The 16,184-nt window shown below is 38.0% G+C and overlaps 1 protein-coding gene across 2 annotated transcripts in view; it reads left to right on the top strand.

Moving 5' to 3' along the window:
- SRFBP1 (serum response factor binding protein 1) overlaps window positions 1-14,111 on the top strand; it is a 71,145-nt gene extending 57,034 nt beyond the window's left edge. For both annotated transcript variants that reach the window (XM_042013245.1, XM_042013244.1), the window contains 4 exons: window positions 8,991-9,072; window positions 9,946-10,687; window positions 11,114-11,151; window positions 11,891-14,111. In XM_042013245.1, coding sequence (XP_041869179.1) covers window positions 8,991-9,072; window positions 9,946-10,687; window positions 11,114-11,151; window positions 11,891-12,081 — 1,053 coding nt within the window. In that variant the 3' untranslated portion in view covers window positions 12,082-14,111. The remainder of the gene's footprint in view (window positions 1-8,990; window positions 9,073-9,945; window positions 10,688-11,113; window positions 11,152-11,890) is intronic.
- Window positions 14,112-16,184: the final 2,073 nt, after the last annotated feature.

Below are 16,184 nucleotides of genomic sequence, written 5' to 3'. Positions count from 1 at the left end.
TTCAGAGTTAAGAAACAGCTGCCTGTTTTAATTTTTCAGACCCTCATTCTAGTAGCCAGTTACAAGAAATGATTTCTCAACTTCACTTTTTTGTACAAGTCAATTGTGGTTTCAGATCCGATATATATAGTTGGTGTCAAACTAATTTGTATATGATGTTTCTTCCAGATTTCATTATCTTCTCTTAAGACTGCATGAATTTTGTGGCAAAGAACTTTCTCTTTCTCACAGCTGCTGCCTGTTATCCAAGGAGTATTTTGTTTCTATTCCCCCTGAAGTACATCTTTTGTTTCAGGGTTTCTATTTCATCTTATTTTGCTTTCCAGTTTAATTTCCCAATATGATTGTCTCTTGCGTTTTTCAGGTCAGAATGTTTGCTTGGTTTTCTTATGTGCAGTTTGAGTGGGTTTTTTAGTGCCATCTGTTTTACTATGCTGTCCCCCAGAATTGTTTATGCAGTTTGGCAAGATGCATATATTTTATAGCGATACTGTGTCTCAGCTGTTCAAATGTCAAAATACATGAAAGGCATATATTTTATAGAAAGCTAGATATTTAAAAAAAAGCAAAAAATATGTAGCCTTTATACTACTATATTTTATGTGTTTGATTTTATCTGCATGTATTATTTGCATTTGATTTTATACTGAATGTATTTTATCCTGGTCAGTTGTCCTGGATGTACAATTTAAATTATGGGGGGTTTTTTAATTGCTGATATTTCTAAATAATTTTTTTTAGACACTAACTTAGGAAGCACTCACTTCACAAGTGTTTTCCACTTCCAATTTGTCCACATTTGTCTACAGCATAAAGTAATGTTCAACATGCCCTAGGTTTTCTTAAATGCCAGCAGTGGTTTCAGTGTTGATATGAATTAGACCATCACAACTGGGGGAGGAGTCGTCACAGTGCTCACTGTATGTCCTCTTTCATAACCTTAAGAAGTAGTTTGGGTGTTTTTTTAGTTTGTGCATTGTTTGTGTGGGATGCCAAATTGAGAGGATTATAGACACATAGCCTTACTAGCTTTGGAAAAACCGAAGGTGAGTTAGAAGCATTTTAATTTTCTCACAATCTTGCTGTTTCCACTTACACCTGGAGTTGACCCTGTTCTCCATAAGGAAATAATTAAGAATCCATGCCTACTTGAATCTTGACTTTTTTCTTCTGACATTTCTTTATTGAAACAATCATAGCAATTGTTTTTTTTGCATGAAGAGAAGGAAGGAATTGTAGAATATTAAGTACATAATTTTTAGTTGGGCAGGTCTGGGGTTTATGCCAGGCTCTGCTGTAGATCACTCGGGTAGTTTGGGATGAAACACTCCATTTTTCTTTGACCATTTCCAATCTGAAAAATAAGCATTTACTTCACACTTCTTTGCTTGGCTAAATTAATTGTGACAGGTTAGCCCAAAGAAACTCTATTGACTCTTTTATACTCATTAAATATGGTCATCTAACACTTGCAGAGTACTAGGCTTTTTAAAGAGCTTGTAAACTTCTTAAAATGCTTGGATAGTACGTATTTTTTACCATTCATGTAGTAAAGAACAGCAAATAATCTATTTTTGTTTGAATCTATGACCTATTTTGGAACAGATAAAAGACAAGCCAAAAGACAAGACAAAGTTAATGTGGAATTGAACATGAATCTAAGTGAACAAATCTACTGGGAAAAGGATAGCTTTGGTCCAGACATACAAATAAAATTAGAGCACTGTAAGTACCTATAGTATTTAGAAGAATCGTGTGCTCTTCCCTGATGCTGGATTCAAGGGTCTGTGGTAGGGAGTGCTGCTGCCAGCAACGCAAGCTCAGCTAGGCTTCTGCCTTCTACTTGGTGTAGTTCTACATATGAGCAAAAACATTGCCCATGTTGCCATGGGTGTTCAGTTTCATAATGTTCTTCATAATGTTTCTGTGTTGGGTTTGCATGGCAAGATTTTGGTAGACGGGTTGGCTGTCAGGGTAGCTTCTGTGAGAAGCTGCCAGAAGCTTCCCCTGTGCCAGATGGAGCCAATGCCTGCTGGCTCCAGGATGGACCCACCACTGGCCAAGCCCTTCAGCAATGGTAGCAGCACTTCTGGGATAACAGAGTTAAAAAGGAATGGGGTAGAATGCACAGGAGCAATTGCAGCCAGGGAAGAGAGGAGTGAGAATATGTGGGAGAAAGAGCCATGAAGAAGGAGCAGAGGAGGTTCTTCAGGCACTGGAGCTGAGGAGGGAACAGCAGAGACAATGTGTGGTGAACTGACCCACAGCCCCCCATTCCCTGGGGTGGAGGAGATAGAGAAAATGAGAAGTGAAGTTGAACCTGGGAAGAAAGGAGGGGTGGAGGGAAGGTGTTTCAAGATTTAGTTTTTAGTTCTCATTACCCTATTCTTTTTTGATTGGCAATAAATTATATTAATACTTTCCCAAGTTGAGTTTGTTTTGCCCATTGTGGTAATTGATTAGTGATCTCTCCCTGTCCTTATCTCAACCCATGAATCTTTCATTGTATTTTCTCTCCCTTGTTCTCCTGAGGAGGGGAGTGATAAAGCAGCTTCACTGGGTACCTGGTTAACCCACCACGGCTTTCAAGATGAATAAATATCCAAATACTTTCATGGCTGAATTACCATGATAAAAGAAAACAATGTAAATTAATATAAACTGTGGCAAGCATTGTAAAGAATAATAAACAAGTTTGCTTTGTATATCTTGATGTTTTGTAAGAAATTGTTCAGTTTTAATTCTGTAGTTCTATCACAGAACATGGTCTTGATGAGTTTTTGCAAGGGTTTTAGATCTGTTAAGACTTTTTTTTAGCTTCAAATGGAAATTTTTCATCAGCCTATTTTAAAAGTTGTATATGATCCAATTAAAAAAAATTTTGCTGAAGCTATGACAATTTCCTGAGATCCATAAAGAATTTATTTCTGTAAGAACTTCTCACCTGTCATGCTATTTTATAACTGCTACTTCATAACAGCTGTACGATTATTTTGGTGTTATGTTGAAAATTGTTAAAGCTTGAGTGAAAACAAAGTAATAGTTTATTATAAAAATGACAGGTTTTGGCAGATGATGAGTAAATAATTTGTCATCATTTGTCATCATTAATGTGAGACTCAGCAACCAACCCCTTGCTGTCAGGAGCTGAGAGATGGCAATGCTGCCATTAACAGTTGCATCCCATACCAAAGTCTTCACCATATCTGATGGCCACAAATCACATGCTGTGTGTCTTACAGACATAAAGCAAGAGAGAGAGCTAGCTGCATTTCACAGTCAGAAAGCAACTTCTCTCAAGTCTTGTTCCAAAGTAGTATGAGGTCATGGTGTGGACTTGGGTGGCAGCCATGATTTGGCACCTTCAACCACCCTGCGACTTCACATTAATCGCATCTGTTGTTATGAAGGACAGCTGTAACTAGTTAGAGTTTTGTATGGAAAATGTGTGGATTAACAGGTTTTCTAGTTGTTTGTTTGGTTTTTGCTGTTTTTTAATAGAGAGCTCTTCTCCTAAGCTGCTGTGAAGGATATTGCAATGACATCTTGTTTTGGCTCTGAACTGGATGTTATTTTTTTAATGCTTACTCTGGTTAGTATTGTCTGTGCTTTTTTTTTTTAATTGGGGTCTTGTTAACATTTGACATTAAATTGCACTTTTCGATAGTTTAGAAACTAGTATGACATTCTCCAAGGCTGGTTTCTGTGTCGCGGTTTTTGACATGTACTGCATACTTGTCAGTGGGGCTTCTGACTCTCTCCATTTCAATGTCATTGTTTTAAATAACTGACTAATGACAGATGCAGCGCCACCAAGCATTACCAGTTTGGCAGCACTCTCACACAGGTGAAGCTCTAGTTGTTGTCCTTATAGTAGTATATGCTTCTACTTACAGTCTTATTTTCGATGAGATCTGTAATGAGGCAATTCCCTTTTGTGTAAAAGTCAACTGAAGAACAAAAGTATGACCTCTTTCATTTTACTGATTATAACTACAGCAGAGCGGGTACAGACAAAAGTAGTCTTGGAACAGCAAGATTAATCAGCATAAAGTGATGGTCAAAAGTCTCCATTTCAAGTTCTGGAATTAATCACAGGTTTCTGTCCTTTAATTCATCCTGAAGCTCTGCTGTCTCAGGCGTAGTACCAAGGCATACCATTCTGCTTCTGCAATCCCATCTGCCTCGAGACTATGAGACAGTTTCTCATTCTCCCGTTATTACCTGCATTGTATGAAGCAGGTTCTACCCACACAGGCTTCTACCTGATGTTTACATCACACTGCTCCTTCTTTTGATCCTGTGGTGCTAGGTTTCAGAGCCATTCCATACTTCTGACCCCTTTTTCAGCACATCTCAAAACTTTAATTGTGAATCTGCTTTTATCTTCACAACTTTTTAATGTCCATTCTCTTCACAGTCATTGCCACATTTTGCCAAGTTTCTCTTATGTGGGGCTTATATGTGTGTTTGACAATAGATGTTTTTAATATTATTTACAGAAATAATGCATTATTTACCAAGATAGAATGTTAGAGGAGACTGACTTCAGATGGTTCTGTATGTAACTGTCATGCTTTAACCCCAGCCAACACCAAGTGCCATGCAGTTAGCTGCTCACTCACTCCTGCACCAGCAGGATCAGGGAGAGAATTGGAAGAATAAAAGCCAGAAAACTCACAGGCTGGGATAAAGACAGTTTAATAGGGAAAGCAAAAGCTGTGCACAATAGCAAAGCAAAACAAGGAATGAATTCAGTGCTTCCCACGGGCAGGCAGGTGTTCAGCCATCTGCAGGAGAGCAGAGCCCCATCAGACATGACAGTGAATTCAGAAGACAAACACCATCACTCCAAATGTCCCCCCCTTCCTCCTTCTTCCCCCCACTTTATGTACTGACCATGATGTCACATGGTCTGGAATATCCCTTTGGTCAGCTGGGGTCACCTGTCCCATCTGTGTCTCCTCCCAACCTCCCATGTACCCCGAACTCCCTCACCAGTGTGGAAGTACAAACAGCAGAAAAGCCTTGGCTCTGTGTGAGCCCTGCTCCGCAAAACAAAACATCTCTGTGTTGCCAACCCTGTGTTCAGCACTAATCCAAAATACAGCCCTGTATTAGCCACTGTGAAGAAAATTATCCTACCTCAGCCTCAACCGGCACAGTAGCTTCAATCTTCTCACTGCAAAGTGTGACTATACACTGCTCTGTTGCTTTCTTCACTTTGCAGTGCCTCGTTCGCACACTGAAGGAGGAAGAACGTTCCTGTAGAAAGTACTAGCACATTCTTGCACAAAAATATTAGTGCAAAATAATACAAGAAGTAGCAGAAGTGTGTCAGAATAAAGGTGTACAATTCTAGTATCTAATTAAGCATTCAAGGGACAGGAGTGGTGGGGGGAGGATGTTCTTGCTTGTGAAGACAGTTGACGTTTGTTAAGGTTTTTTTTCTGCATTGTCTATATTGCTATAACGTTTTATATACTGGAAAATACTTGACGAAAAATAAATTGAGCCTGGGCTGTGACAACAAAAAACAAAACCAAAGCAAAACCAAAAAACCAATGAGACATTTTAGAGAATGTGAATATCATATTGTATGTTTGTTAACTGCTGGCTATCAGTGTGAGTAGTGTTTGTGAAGTATTTTGCTTAAAGGAAAAAAATGTGGTTATTCCATATGGATTTGTCTATATATGCTTAAAGCCTTTCTATAAATATTTGAATTAAAAGACACCAGATGTTGCACAGAAGCTGCTGCTGCTTTCTGAACTTCATGGTATATTCTTTCAAAACCACAGGAAGTAGCTGAGGGAAAAAGTGTATTAATTAAGTTCAGAAATAGATTTTCCAGCTATAGGAAAATCTCCAAAGAAAATAGCATATGATCTTCAGAAATGTGAGCATTCTGTCCCAAGAATCTGGTGGCAGCATGCAGCACTGTCTGGGGATCAAAATTCAGATTCCAAGTTCTCAGAGCTAGGCTAGCCTGGAAATAAGCCAGTCTGTGGCCCTTGGAAATGGACCCATCTTTTGACCTGTCCCTTCTGGTGAGTGTTCATAGTTCTGTAGACAGTCTTCAGAAAAAATATTTTTCCAGTTTTTCTTGACCTGAAAAAATAATGTTGTAGTAGCAGAGACTTGAGGGAAGGGAAAGTACTAGAATTCCGAGATGCTCTGCGCTTCAAACATGAAATATGGCTGACCATAGAGTATATTTTATAAGCTCTAAAACTGTGGCAAAATAATTACAGAATGGGATTTGTTTTGCACTGGTTGAGGAAGAAGATTTATCGTTGGCAAACCAATTAAATGCTTCTGCATTTAGATGTACTGACTCCAGTGTATTTGTAGTGCCTTCTTTTGCTCTATTTCCTTGAGACCAAAGCACTAAGAGTGAGTCTCCTGCACTAGCAGTTGGTGCAAGTGTCCCATCTATCTTTGTGCAATGAATATATAACTGTTTATAGTTACATGGTTCTGCTGTAAGAAAATGGACATGCAAACAAGTAACATTCAGTGTGGCGGTGCAGGTGGCTCCAGCCACTGTTTCTCCTGAGGAGAACTAAGACAACCACCTATGGTGGTCAGCAACCCAAGTTTGGCATGTAACTTCAGTCATGGTGAGAACCCATGATTCCTTTGTTTTGTCTTTTGCATGTTTTCCCCTGATTGGTTAATACTTTGTCTCCCAGTGTTATGTATGAAGTCAGGTATATTCATTTCCTGTCTTTAATATGTATTAGTTCTGGAAAGTTCCTTGTTCCTCGATGCCCCATTGGATCCTTTCCCGAGTCTCTCCTATGTGTTGTTCCCATTGGTTCCCTTCCTGTCAATCCCACCTGCTTGTCTCTATCCCATTGGCTGAGATCCCGTTCCCCACCTATTCTGTACCCAGTATAAGATTCCTGGACCCTCCCACCAATTGGCCTCTTCGTCCCTGTCTTTTCATGGGAATTAACCTGCGTGGAACACATACGGAGAGTCCCCTGTCTTTACTTCTTTGCCTTTGCCTGCGTGCCTGCTTAACAGACACAGGAAGATACAGCCCCTTCAGGGTGAGGAGCTCTACCCCTTTTTCGTTGTGTGTTGGGCACTGAGTGCTGCCTTCCAGAGGGGTTTCAGCATTGACCTCTGGGCTTCTTTGTGTCAGCATGCGAGGGGTAAAACCCCCTTCTGCCAGCTCCCAGTGGCTGAAAACCCCTCAATTCACCACTGAGCACTCTTAAGTGGATCACATCAGCTACTTGAAATGTGAATTGCTCATGTTTTGGGTAGCATGTGTGTCCTGGTGGTTTGACCCCAGCCAACAGCTAAGCACCCAGCAGCTGCTTACTCACCCCACCCCTGTGGGATGGGGAGAGCATCGCAAGAGCAGAAGTCAGAAAAACCTCTGTCTTGAGATAAAGACAGTTCAATGTGTGAATCAAAGCTGTATGTGGAAGGAAAGAAGAACAAGGAATTTATTCACTACTTCCCATTGGCAGGTAGACATTTAGCCACATCCCAGAGAGCAGGGCGTCACATAATGGTTACTTGGGAAGATATATGTCATAACCATAAATATCTCCCCATACCTTTTCCTTGCCTCAAGTTTTTATTGCTAAGCATGACTTGAAAATGACTTGATATTCTTTTGGTGCATGTGGATGAGCTGTACCCAGGGATGTTTCTTGCCTGTTGCAGGAGTAGAGCAAGAAACAGAGAAGGCCTTGATGCTGTGCAAGCACTGCTTAGCAGTAACTAAAACATTGGTGTGCTACCAACTCTAAAATGTTTTTAGTCACAAATCCAAAACACAGCACCATCTTGTCTGCTACAAAGCATGTTAACTCCATCGTAGGGTAGAGCCAGTACCGCTTCTACTCATTCCCTGCGAGGTAACACCTGTGGCTTGGGCTCCATCTGCTGTGGTGATTGCTTAGGACAGGAGAGGCAGCATGCTCTGTTGAGTTGATGGCCCCAAAATCAGCTCAGGTTGGGTCACAGGGCACTTGCCTGGTTCTTTACGAATATCATCATCTGTTGGTGTTCTGGTGGCTTCTGCTGTGATACTTCCTGTAGCACAAAGCTCAAATCACAGAAACAATTTGAACATTTATGCATTGCAGCATCACTAGGAGGAAGAGAGAAAGGTATGTCTTTTCCACTCTCCCAGAGAATTCAGCTCCAGGCTTTAAGAAATCTTCTTGCTAAATTTGTATTTTACAAATGTGTTAGACCTACTTTTCCTCCTTTCAAAGAAAAAGAAAAGAAACAAACAAAAAATCACACAGAAAAAAACAAAACAGAAGACAGAGCTGTCTTTGGAAAAGTCTTAGATACTTTTCATTTTGTTGTTCAAGCAGAGTGATGACAAGAATCTTTTTTTTTTTTTTTTTTTTGTCAAATTGAAGCAAGAAGATCATATTTCTTCTTTGAATCAGTTTGCAGAGTTCCAGTATTCTATCACTTCACATCACATTCAGGCTTGTCTTTGTGGTCAAGTCAGACCTTGCCTTTCAGTCATATTTTGCATATATTCCTTCAATATCTGCTGTGTAATTATGCCAACTTTTGTGGCATCAATACGGTACTTCTAGCAGGCTGTTGCATTCCTTCAAGCAGAATGCCTTCTACCAGTATGATGATCTTTATTTGGTGGGTTCATGAATTTTCTTTGCTCTTGTATGAAATAGTAAATATAAAATCAGTGAACGATGTGTCTGGTATGCTTTAAAAAAAAACATAAGTCACGTTATCCCTGTTCGGTACCTGAGAAATAGCACATGTATGTCTGCTACGTTTCTGTCAGTGTTTAGGCAGCCAGATTTTTCTGCATTTAGAATGACGGTAATGCATGAAAAATAAAATACTGTTAGTGTCATAAGCTTTCCTCTTGTTCAGTTCATGGTGAGAATCACATTAGTACGCATTGTAGCGTAACTGACACAGACCTGTGTAAGTTGACTGTTCTGTTGACCTCAAGCCTTTGAATTTTTCCTTTGCAGCCAAATTGTACTGCAGCTGAGCGAGCCATGGCAAGACTTGCAACACACCCCACCTTGAAGCCCAGATTTCTTGAACTTAAAGGTATGAAACATTTTATTGAATTGTTTATTACATCTGTAGCTTACCGGTGTGTTACCTTGTTCATGTATATTTCTGGTGTGAACAAAAGTAAAAGACTCACAAAACTAAAAGCTCTTTTAAAAAGCCTAACTAGCTGCAGTGAACCAAGCCACAAACTTGAAACCATTTATATTGGTTGAAATGGGCTTGTATGTGACAGTATACAGTATGACATTTATTTAATACAGGGTGTTGAACAAACAGAGCATATATGGGAATTCTGAAAATCTGATAGATGCAATGGAGTATTTCTAAATTAAGTAGGAACATAAATAGATCATTACAGCTGGGTTGTAAAAGGTTTTACAAATTACTTTCTTAATCTTCCCTGAAAACTGTCCCAGGAATCCTTAGGGTATCTTTCCTCATTATTTAGGTTTTCTCTTTTTCTCTTGAAACTGGAATTTTCCACCTAAAATTGATGTTTAAAAGGGTCTAGTCCTAGCAGTAATGTCACAAAGTTACTTTCTTAATAACAGAGCTATCAAATACCCATTTAATTATATATGAGCAATTTAATATTAGTTTGCAATTTTACACACAAAGTGAACATGATTATCAGCTGCAGATTATTTTTGGAAAGCAAAGTTCACACTTCAACCCAAATCTCATAGCATATTTAATAGATAATATTTTCAAGGTTTTTCCTTCACTTTTTTTGATACTGTATTCTAAGGTATTTCTTGCCTCATGTGTTCAGGGAATAATTGATAAGGACATCCAAAGTAAGCTCAATACAACACATACAAGTTGTAAAAATGTTTTATTATATAAAAATAACTTGCATAAATTCATGTGTAGCTGAAACAAAATGTTTTTCTGCCCTTTGTACAGCTGCTGTTAAAGCTTTTAAGGATGCAAGAAAGAACCCAGACAAAGCCACTCCTATGAAAAAGGATAAGTCAGAAGAGCAGCCTAAATCAGCGCAACATTCCAAGAGCAGCTTGGATGACCAAGCTCCTAAGCTACCTCAAAAACAGCAAGGATGTGAACACAAAACAAAGCCAGCCATGAAAATAGAAACTGACAAGGTGGTTGAAGAACTCTGTGAGAGTGAATCTGAGCAGAAAACTGTGGAAATGGAGGGAGCATGTAGTCCAGAAGAATCTTCATTTCAGGCAGTAGAAATGCAAGCAGTCACTCAAAATAAAACAGGAAAGAAACTTGACTATCAAAAAAGGAAAGAAAATCTGAGTATGAACAAATTAAATGCAATAAAAGAAATAATTGATGATAGTGACCAAGAGCATCCCAGTAAAAAGGAGTACTTTGATGATAGTACTGAAGAGAGGTTTTATAATGAGTCATCAGATTCTGACAGTGACAGCAGTGATGACTTCTTCATTGGCAAAGTAAAAAAAAAGAAAAAAGTAGCAGCAGTTAATAATTTTTCTTCAACAAAAGAGAAGGATAGGCTTCAGAAAAACACAGTGAAGACAGAAAAGAGCACAGTGCCTGGGATAGCACAAGATTTGATCATGGAAGAGAGAAAGCCACTTGCAAAAGCAAGCAAGCTGGAATCAGTGTTCCGCAGTTCGTTGTCTACCACCAACCAGAACTCTCAGAACAGAAGAAGGTAAACCTTTTCCCTGTGTTACGTTCTCCATTCCTTCCCTCCTTCGCAGTAATGGAAATGATTGTGATTTTTAGTAGCCCTTATTAAACAAAGAGAATTTCAGCCCATTAAACCTTAGAACATTTTCACAGAAACTACTCACCAGTCTTCTTAAGCTTCCTTGACAGTGCATATTTTTTATATTCACAGTAGTGCTGATGGACGCATAGCATTCCTAACTAGATCTACACCCAAATTCAATCACTTCTGAATACTTGTCTTTCTACTTCTTTATTAACATGGGTGCAGCAATATTGACAAGGCTTGCATGTTATGTTTAAAAAGTTGCAGCCTGAGTGTTTTGGTGATGATGATTCTTTATTCACAGGTGTTTGTAATCTTACAAGTTCCTTAAAAAAATCTTAATTTATCTTTTTTTGTTTTTAGAAATGCTAAAGACCAGCCTCTCAAAAATGAAAGAACAGGTATGTATTACTTAACCTGGTAAAATTATGAGAGAAAAAAACATTTTGAAATTCTGTTGTTTCTGCAGTCTATTCATGATGGGCTGTACTTTGTTTCTTTTCAATTATGTGGCACATATTTTAACATTTGTTGTTAAAGTGGTCAAACCACTGAGCTCTCATTTTAGTCTGTGGATATTGTCTGCTATTTTATATTTTTTCGTATTAGAAGTACTTGACATAAAGTTTACACAGGAAAGTGCTTTTCTGTCTGTCAAGCGGTTAGTGTTACTTGTACACAGGTAAAGGTTATATTTATATATATATAGTTATATGTAACTATTACCTTGTCTCATAAGTAATTTCTTCAATAGCTCCTGAATATGGAATATTATATTCCATTTGTAGTCTGTGGTACCATTTTGGAATTAATTGGATGGAGGATATAATTTCAATCATATTGAGCTGTATTGTGTAACGCTCATTAGCTTATTGTGACGCAAAATGTTTAGACTGTGCTTAATATTTGTCTACACAAATTTTGAGTGTAGTCAGTATTAATAAATCTTAAGTATCTGCAGTCTACCAAGTGGCAATTTACTGGGCTGCAAGATGAAGAAATCTTGCTGTGAATATTCAAATGACTGTGTTCCCCATAGCTCATTATGAAATTTTTGAAAAGATCTGGAATCCCAAGGTAGTTTGCATACTTTTATGAAGATTCATGATTTAGTTAATGTTTTGTTTTGTACTTGCACAGGTTTTCTTAAAAATGAAACAAAGCTCAAGAAGAAACCATTTGCAAAAACTTCAGGGGGTATTAAATGCAACAATAAGAAAGCATGTTTGGAGCAGCCTCTTCATCCTTCATGGGAAGCAAGCAGGAGACGCAGAGAGCAAATGTCTCAAATTACAGTATTCCAGGGGAAAAAGATTAAATTTGATGACTAGACTATATGTAAATGGAGATTCAAAAAAAATTTTTTTCCAACTGCTGTTTGAACATTTTTGTTATTCTGTCCATATCCTTTGCATCCTACAAAATTGCAACTGCTATTATTTGCCATCTTAGAACAGTCAAGATTGCTTCATTCATTCTGTGTGCTGTCTGTTGATTAATGTGATGGCCATATAGTGTTTGTTCATAAATCCCATTATGTAGTGCCCCCATTCATGAAATACACCCTAACATGAAGGAAGGGTTTTTAGGAACATAATCTGTGCCCTGTCAGAATGGTACAGATTCTTTCGAGGGGGGTTTGGAAGGACTTTTTTGTATGTGAAAGAGGGTACTTTATATGAGAATTTGGTTGTCAAAAGAAAGGTTCTATATTGTCAAATACATCTCAACTGAGACAAAGTAAAAGATTCTTGAACTTGAAGAGACTTCACAAATTCATCACTGTATCAGGTAGCTGGAAGAGCCAGTCAGTTGTAAGCATAATATGAAAATTTCTGGAGAGAATAAAATACTGTGCTTTTAAATTGTGATCTCTGTCCTCTGATTATGCTGCCAATTTGAAGAACTGAAAGGGTGTCTTTCGTACTTTATTCTGGTAGGTACATCTGGATTCATCAAATGTGTGTCCAACTCTTTCTGAAAGAATGTGAAAACCTGAAAAAACTTTGTACACTAAGAAACATTTGACTTTTAAGTGCCAGTCTGACATAGGGAGTTCATTTGGTTGGGATATGACAAAAAAATTCTACTATTTCTTCAGGTGCTTTTCCAACTACCTAATTGAAAGAAATTCTGAACATGTAATTAATCTTTAATAGTGTTGTTTATTTAAATATAGTTACCTTTCATAATCAAATTAATTCATAAACTTAGTAAATTACTGCACTGTACTATTCATGTAACATTTTGAGATGCCTAGGGAAAGTCCTGCATCAGACTAAAGGCCCATCTAGCCTAGCATCTTTGAAAGTAGTCAAAAAGGGGTGGTTTAAGGGTAGAGGGAGCACACAGGAATACACCATGCAACATCCATCTCTTCAAGCTTCCAGTTTTACAGCTCAACGACATCATGTGATATTGCAGCTTATGGTGCTTAATAATCCTCTATGGATTTCCTTTCTTCAGATTTGTCTGCTCTTAAATCCATGCAAACCTGTAGAATATGTCATCCCTTAAGGGTAGATGGCCTTCCTACATATTTCAGTCTTATAAAACCCAGTCTTGTTGTGTGTCTCAGCCAAAGCCAGCAGCCTCCTGGGCTGCATTAGAAAATGTTGCCAGCAGTATGAGGGAGGTGATCCTTGCCCTGGACTAAGCACAGATAAAGCTACATCTGAAGTGCTGGAACCGATACTGGGCTCCCCAGCACAAGGTGCCGAGAAAGATTGTGGAGTCTCCATCCTTGGAGACATTTAGAATTTGACTGAGTCATTCCTGGGTAGCTGTTTAAAGGTGGCCCTGCTTGGTCAGCAGGTTGGAACTGAATCGTGTTTAGAGGTCTCTTGCTATCACATCTACTCCTGACCGCAGAGGAGTTGCTGTAAATGTCTAAAATATGTAGTCATTGTGGAATACCTCTGTGTATTCTGCTTGGGATGGCATTAGAGTCAAATGGCAGGAACAACTTCAATTTTTTTAATGTAAAGTTACTCTGTTGCTGGTATGGCCGATTCTGTCTCCCTCTCCTGCACAGAGGGAGGGGGCAATTCCTGCCCATTGTCCGTCCCATCCTGTGTGAAATTCTTGAAGACTAAACCTTCAAGTTGGTCCATTCTGTATTAATATCTAGGCATGGTTTGCCCCACATGGTTAGGCTTGCTTTTCTAAATACTGAACAAATGTCAGTATGTGTAATGCTATCTTAAATGGCATTGTCTCCCAGAGGAATGAGAAATTCAAGCAACTTTCCATTTCCAAGTGGGTTTTGTTGCTGTTATTTTCACTGTACCATATGGATTTTAAGGCCAAAAGTATTTAAGTATTTAAGGCCAAAAGCTTCAAAATAAAGCACAAAAATATGTTTACTGTGGTTTTGTAGGATTATATTTCACAGAAAAAGCCATGCGTTTACCTGCTTTCTACAAACTTCAGAATTTCCAGATGCAAATGTTAATCCATAAAGCTTTAACTAAAATAAGTAAATAAATCCTAGATGAATGCCACACTAAACAACAGTTTGGTATGTGACTTCTCTGGTTCCAATATAAGGCAAGAGAAGTTTCTTTTGGTAGATGTCATCAGCTGTAACAGTTTTTCATGGACAGCTTACCTTTCTTTTAGCAGATGAGTACCCAGTGTAAAGATCAAAACCTTAAAGATTGCAAATAGTTTGAAAAAAGTTCAAGACTCTAAAGAGCCAGTGTTCTAAAGTGCTTTTTTGCATGTGCTTAAAAAATCTAGGAGCATTGGTTTATCTTGGCATTTGAGCAAGTTTCTTACTGCATTATTACAGCTGTAATTTGTGGCCACAGAATTCTCCCTGAAGGAAGCCTGGCTTATCAAAACATCTCTTTTTTTTTTTCTTCAAAAACATTTCTGAGCTCCTGCTTTAAAGAAAAGGAAAAAGATAACATACACTGAACATGAATGAGAGAAGAGAGATTAGGATACTGGCGTTACTTCATATTTTAATGGGTTACTGCTACTTTCTGCTGGTGCTTAGTGACTCACCTGGATCACAGCATTAATACATTATACAAATGAGTAGTAATATCTTTTATGTGTAACTGAGCAATTTATTTGTGAACTGATAAGCCCAGGGAACTTGCCTGGAAGTTTTTGATAAAGTTTAGAACATTTTCTCTTCATTATAACAATGTAACATGTTCAGCATATGTGTGATTTTAACTCATATCTGTATCACTGTTTAGACAGAGGCCTCTCACAAAATACTACCAATGTGTTTTTGTAGTGACATGGGAAGTTATTTCATTCTGTGATTATTAGATTTTAAAATGTTGAGAACCATGCTTTTCAGTTCGGTACCATACCATAGAAGAAATGTCTTTAGCCAGGTACATACTGTCAGATACTACTGGGCAGCTTCAGGTGCACAAATTTTTCACTTCAGACTTACCAACAAAACAATCTCAGATTTTTCAGTGTCTTTTAAGACACTAGACTAGTTTAAATGTGGTTTTGTTGGTTTTTTTTTTTAATAGCAAACAGGCATATTATTGATCAGTTTGAAGACTTCCAAACAGGCATTAATATTTCTTTAGTGAGTTTTTATGGAATTGTTAGATCTGGAAAAATAGGGCTTAAATGAAAATTCAGTTACAGCAATACTTTCTTATGTGAAAGTGTTGAGCTGCTTTGTGAATGTAGACTGGTAGTAGACAATTTTGTGATACTAGACAGGTGATCTAATGTGAAAATGAGATGGCAGTATGGGGATAGAGGGTACTTGGGAACTGGGAGATGCTTTATTTTCAATAGATTTGAATATACTTTCTGCAATTATCATATGCAATTTTTACTGCATTTTTGTATTTGCACAGATTCTGATCCACACCAGGTTCTGTGCTCAAGGAATAGCATTTGGAGAAGTTCTCAGTTGAAGCTCTTAGCTCTAATAAGTAGTAGGATAGGAAATACTTTGTTAAATAGAGAAACATTACACAAATTGGGTTATATCTGAAATAATTCTGTGTTTATTTTACTAATTTTAAAATATATTGCATTACTTTTTTCTCCACTTACGTGAAACCAAAAGTGCCATTAGTTGATATTTAAGTGTTTGACAGCTTCTTAGTAGAACAAGTCTCCAAACTTTTTAACCGTGCTCTTCTGTACTAGTCCCTCAGTGAAGGGACAAGACATACTTCACAACTCAGACTGTTTCATCAGTTTAGCATACAGATTGAAGAGGCAGCAGGACGCTGGCTTGTACTCAGAGAATGTAAATAACAGAATAAAAAATTGTTTGGAGTAATTGCATGTTTAATCTGTTAGTCAAATTTCTAGAGTACATAGACTTTTCTACTATGTACTGCTCAAATGTTCTTTCCATGAAAGCATAGCTTTTGGAGCAGAAATTCTGAAAGTGCTTTTTAAGTTCCTGTTTTTACCAAGGCAGATAAGGTAAGGAGAT

Source organism: Corvus kubaryi, unplaced genomic scaffold (assembly GCF_017639235.1).
Source record: "Corvus kubaryi isolate FWS band 111438036 unplaced genomic scaffold, C.kubaryi_AGA036_p1.0 split1-37296, whole genome shotgun sequence".
Taxonomy (NCBI): Eukaryota; Metazoa; Chordata; class Aves; order Passeriformes; family Corvidae; genus Corvus; species Corvus kubaryi.
This window is presented reverse-complemented; position numbering and strand designations above follow the sequence as displayed.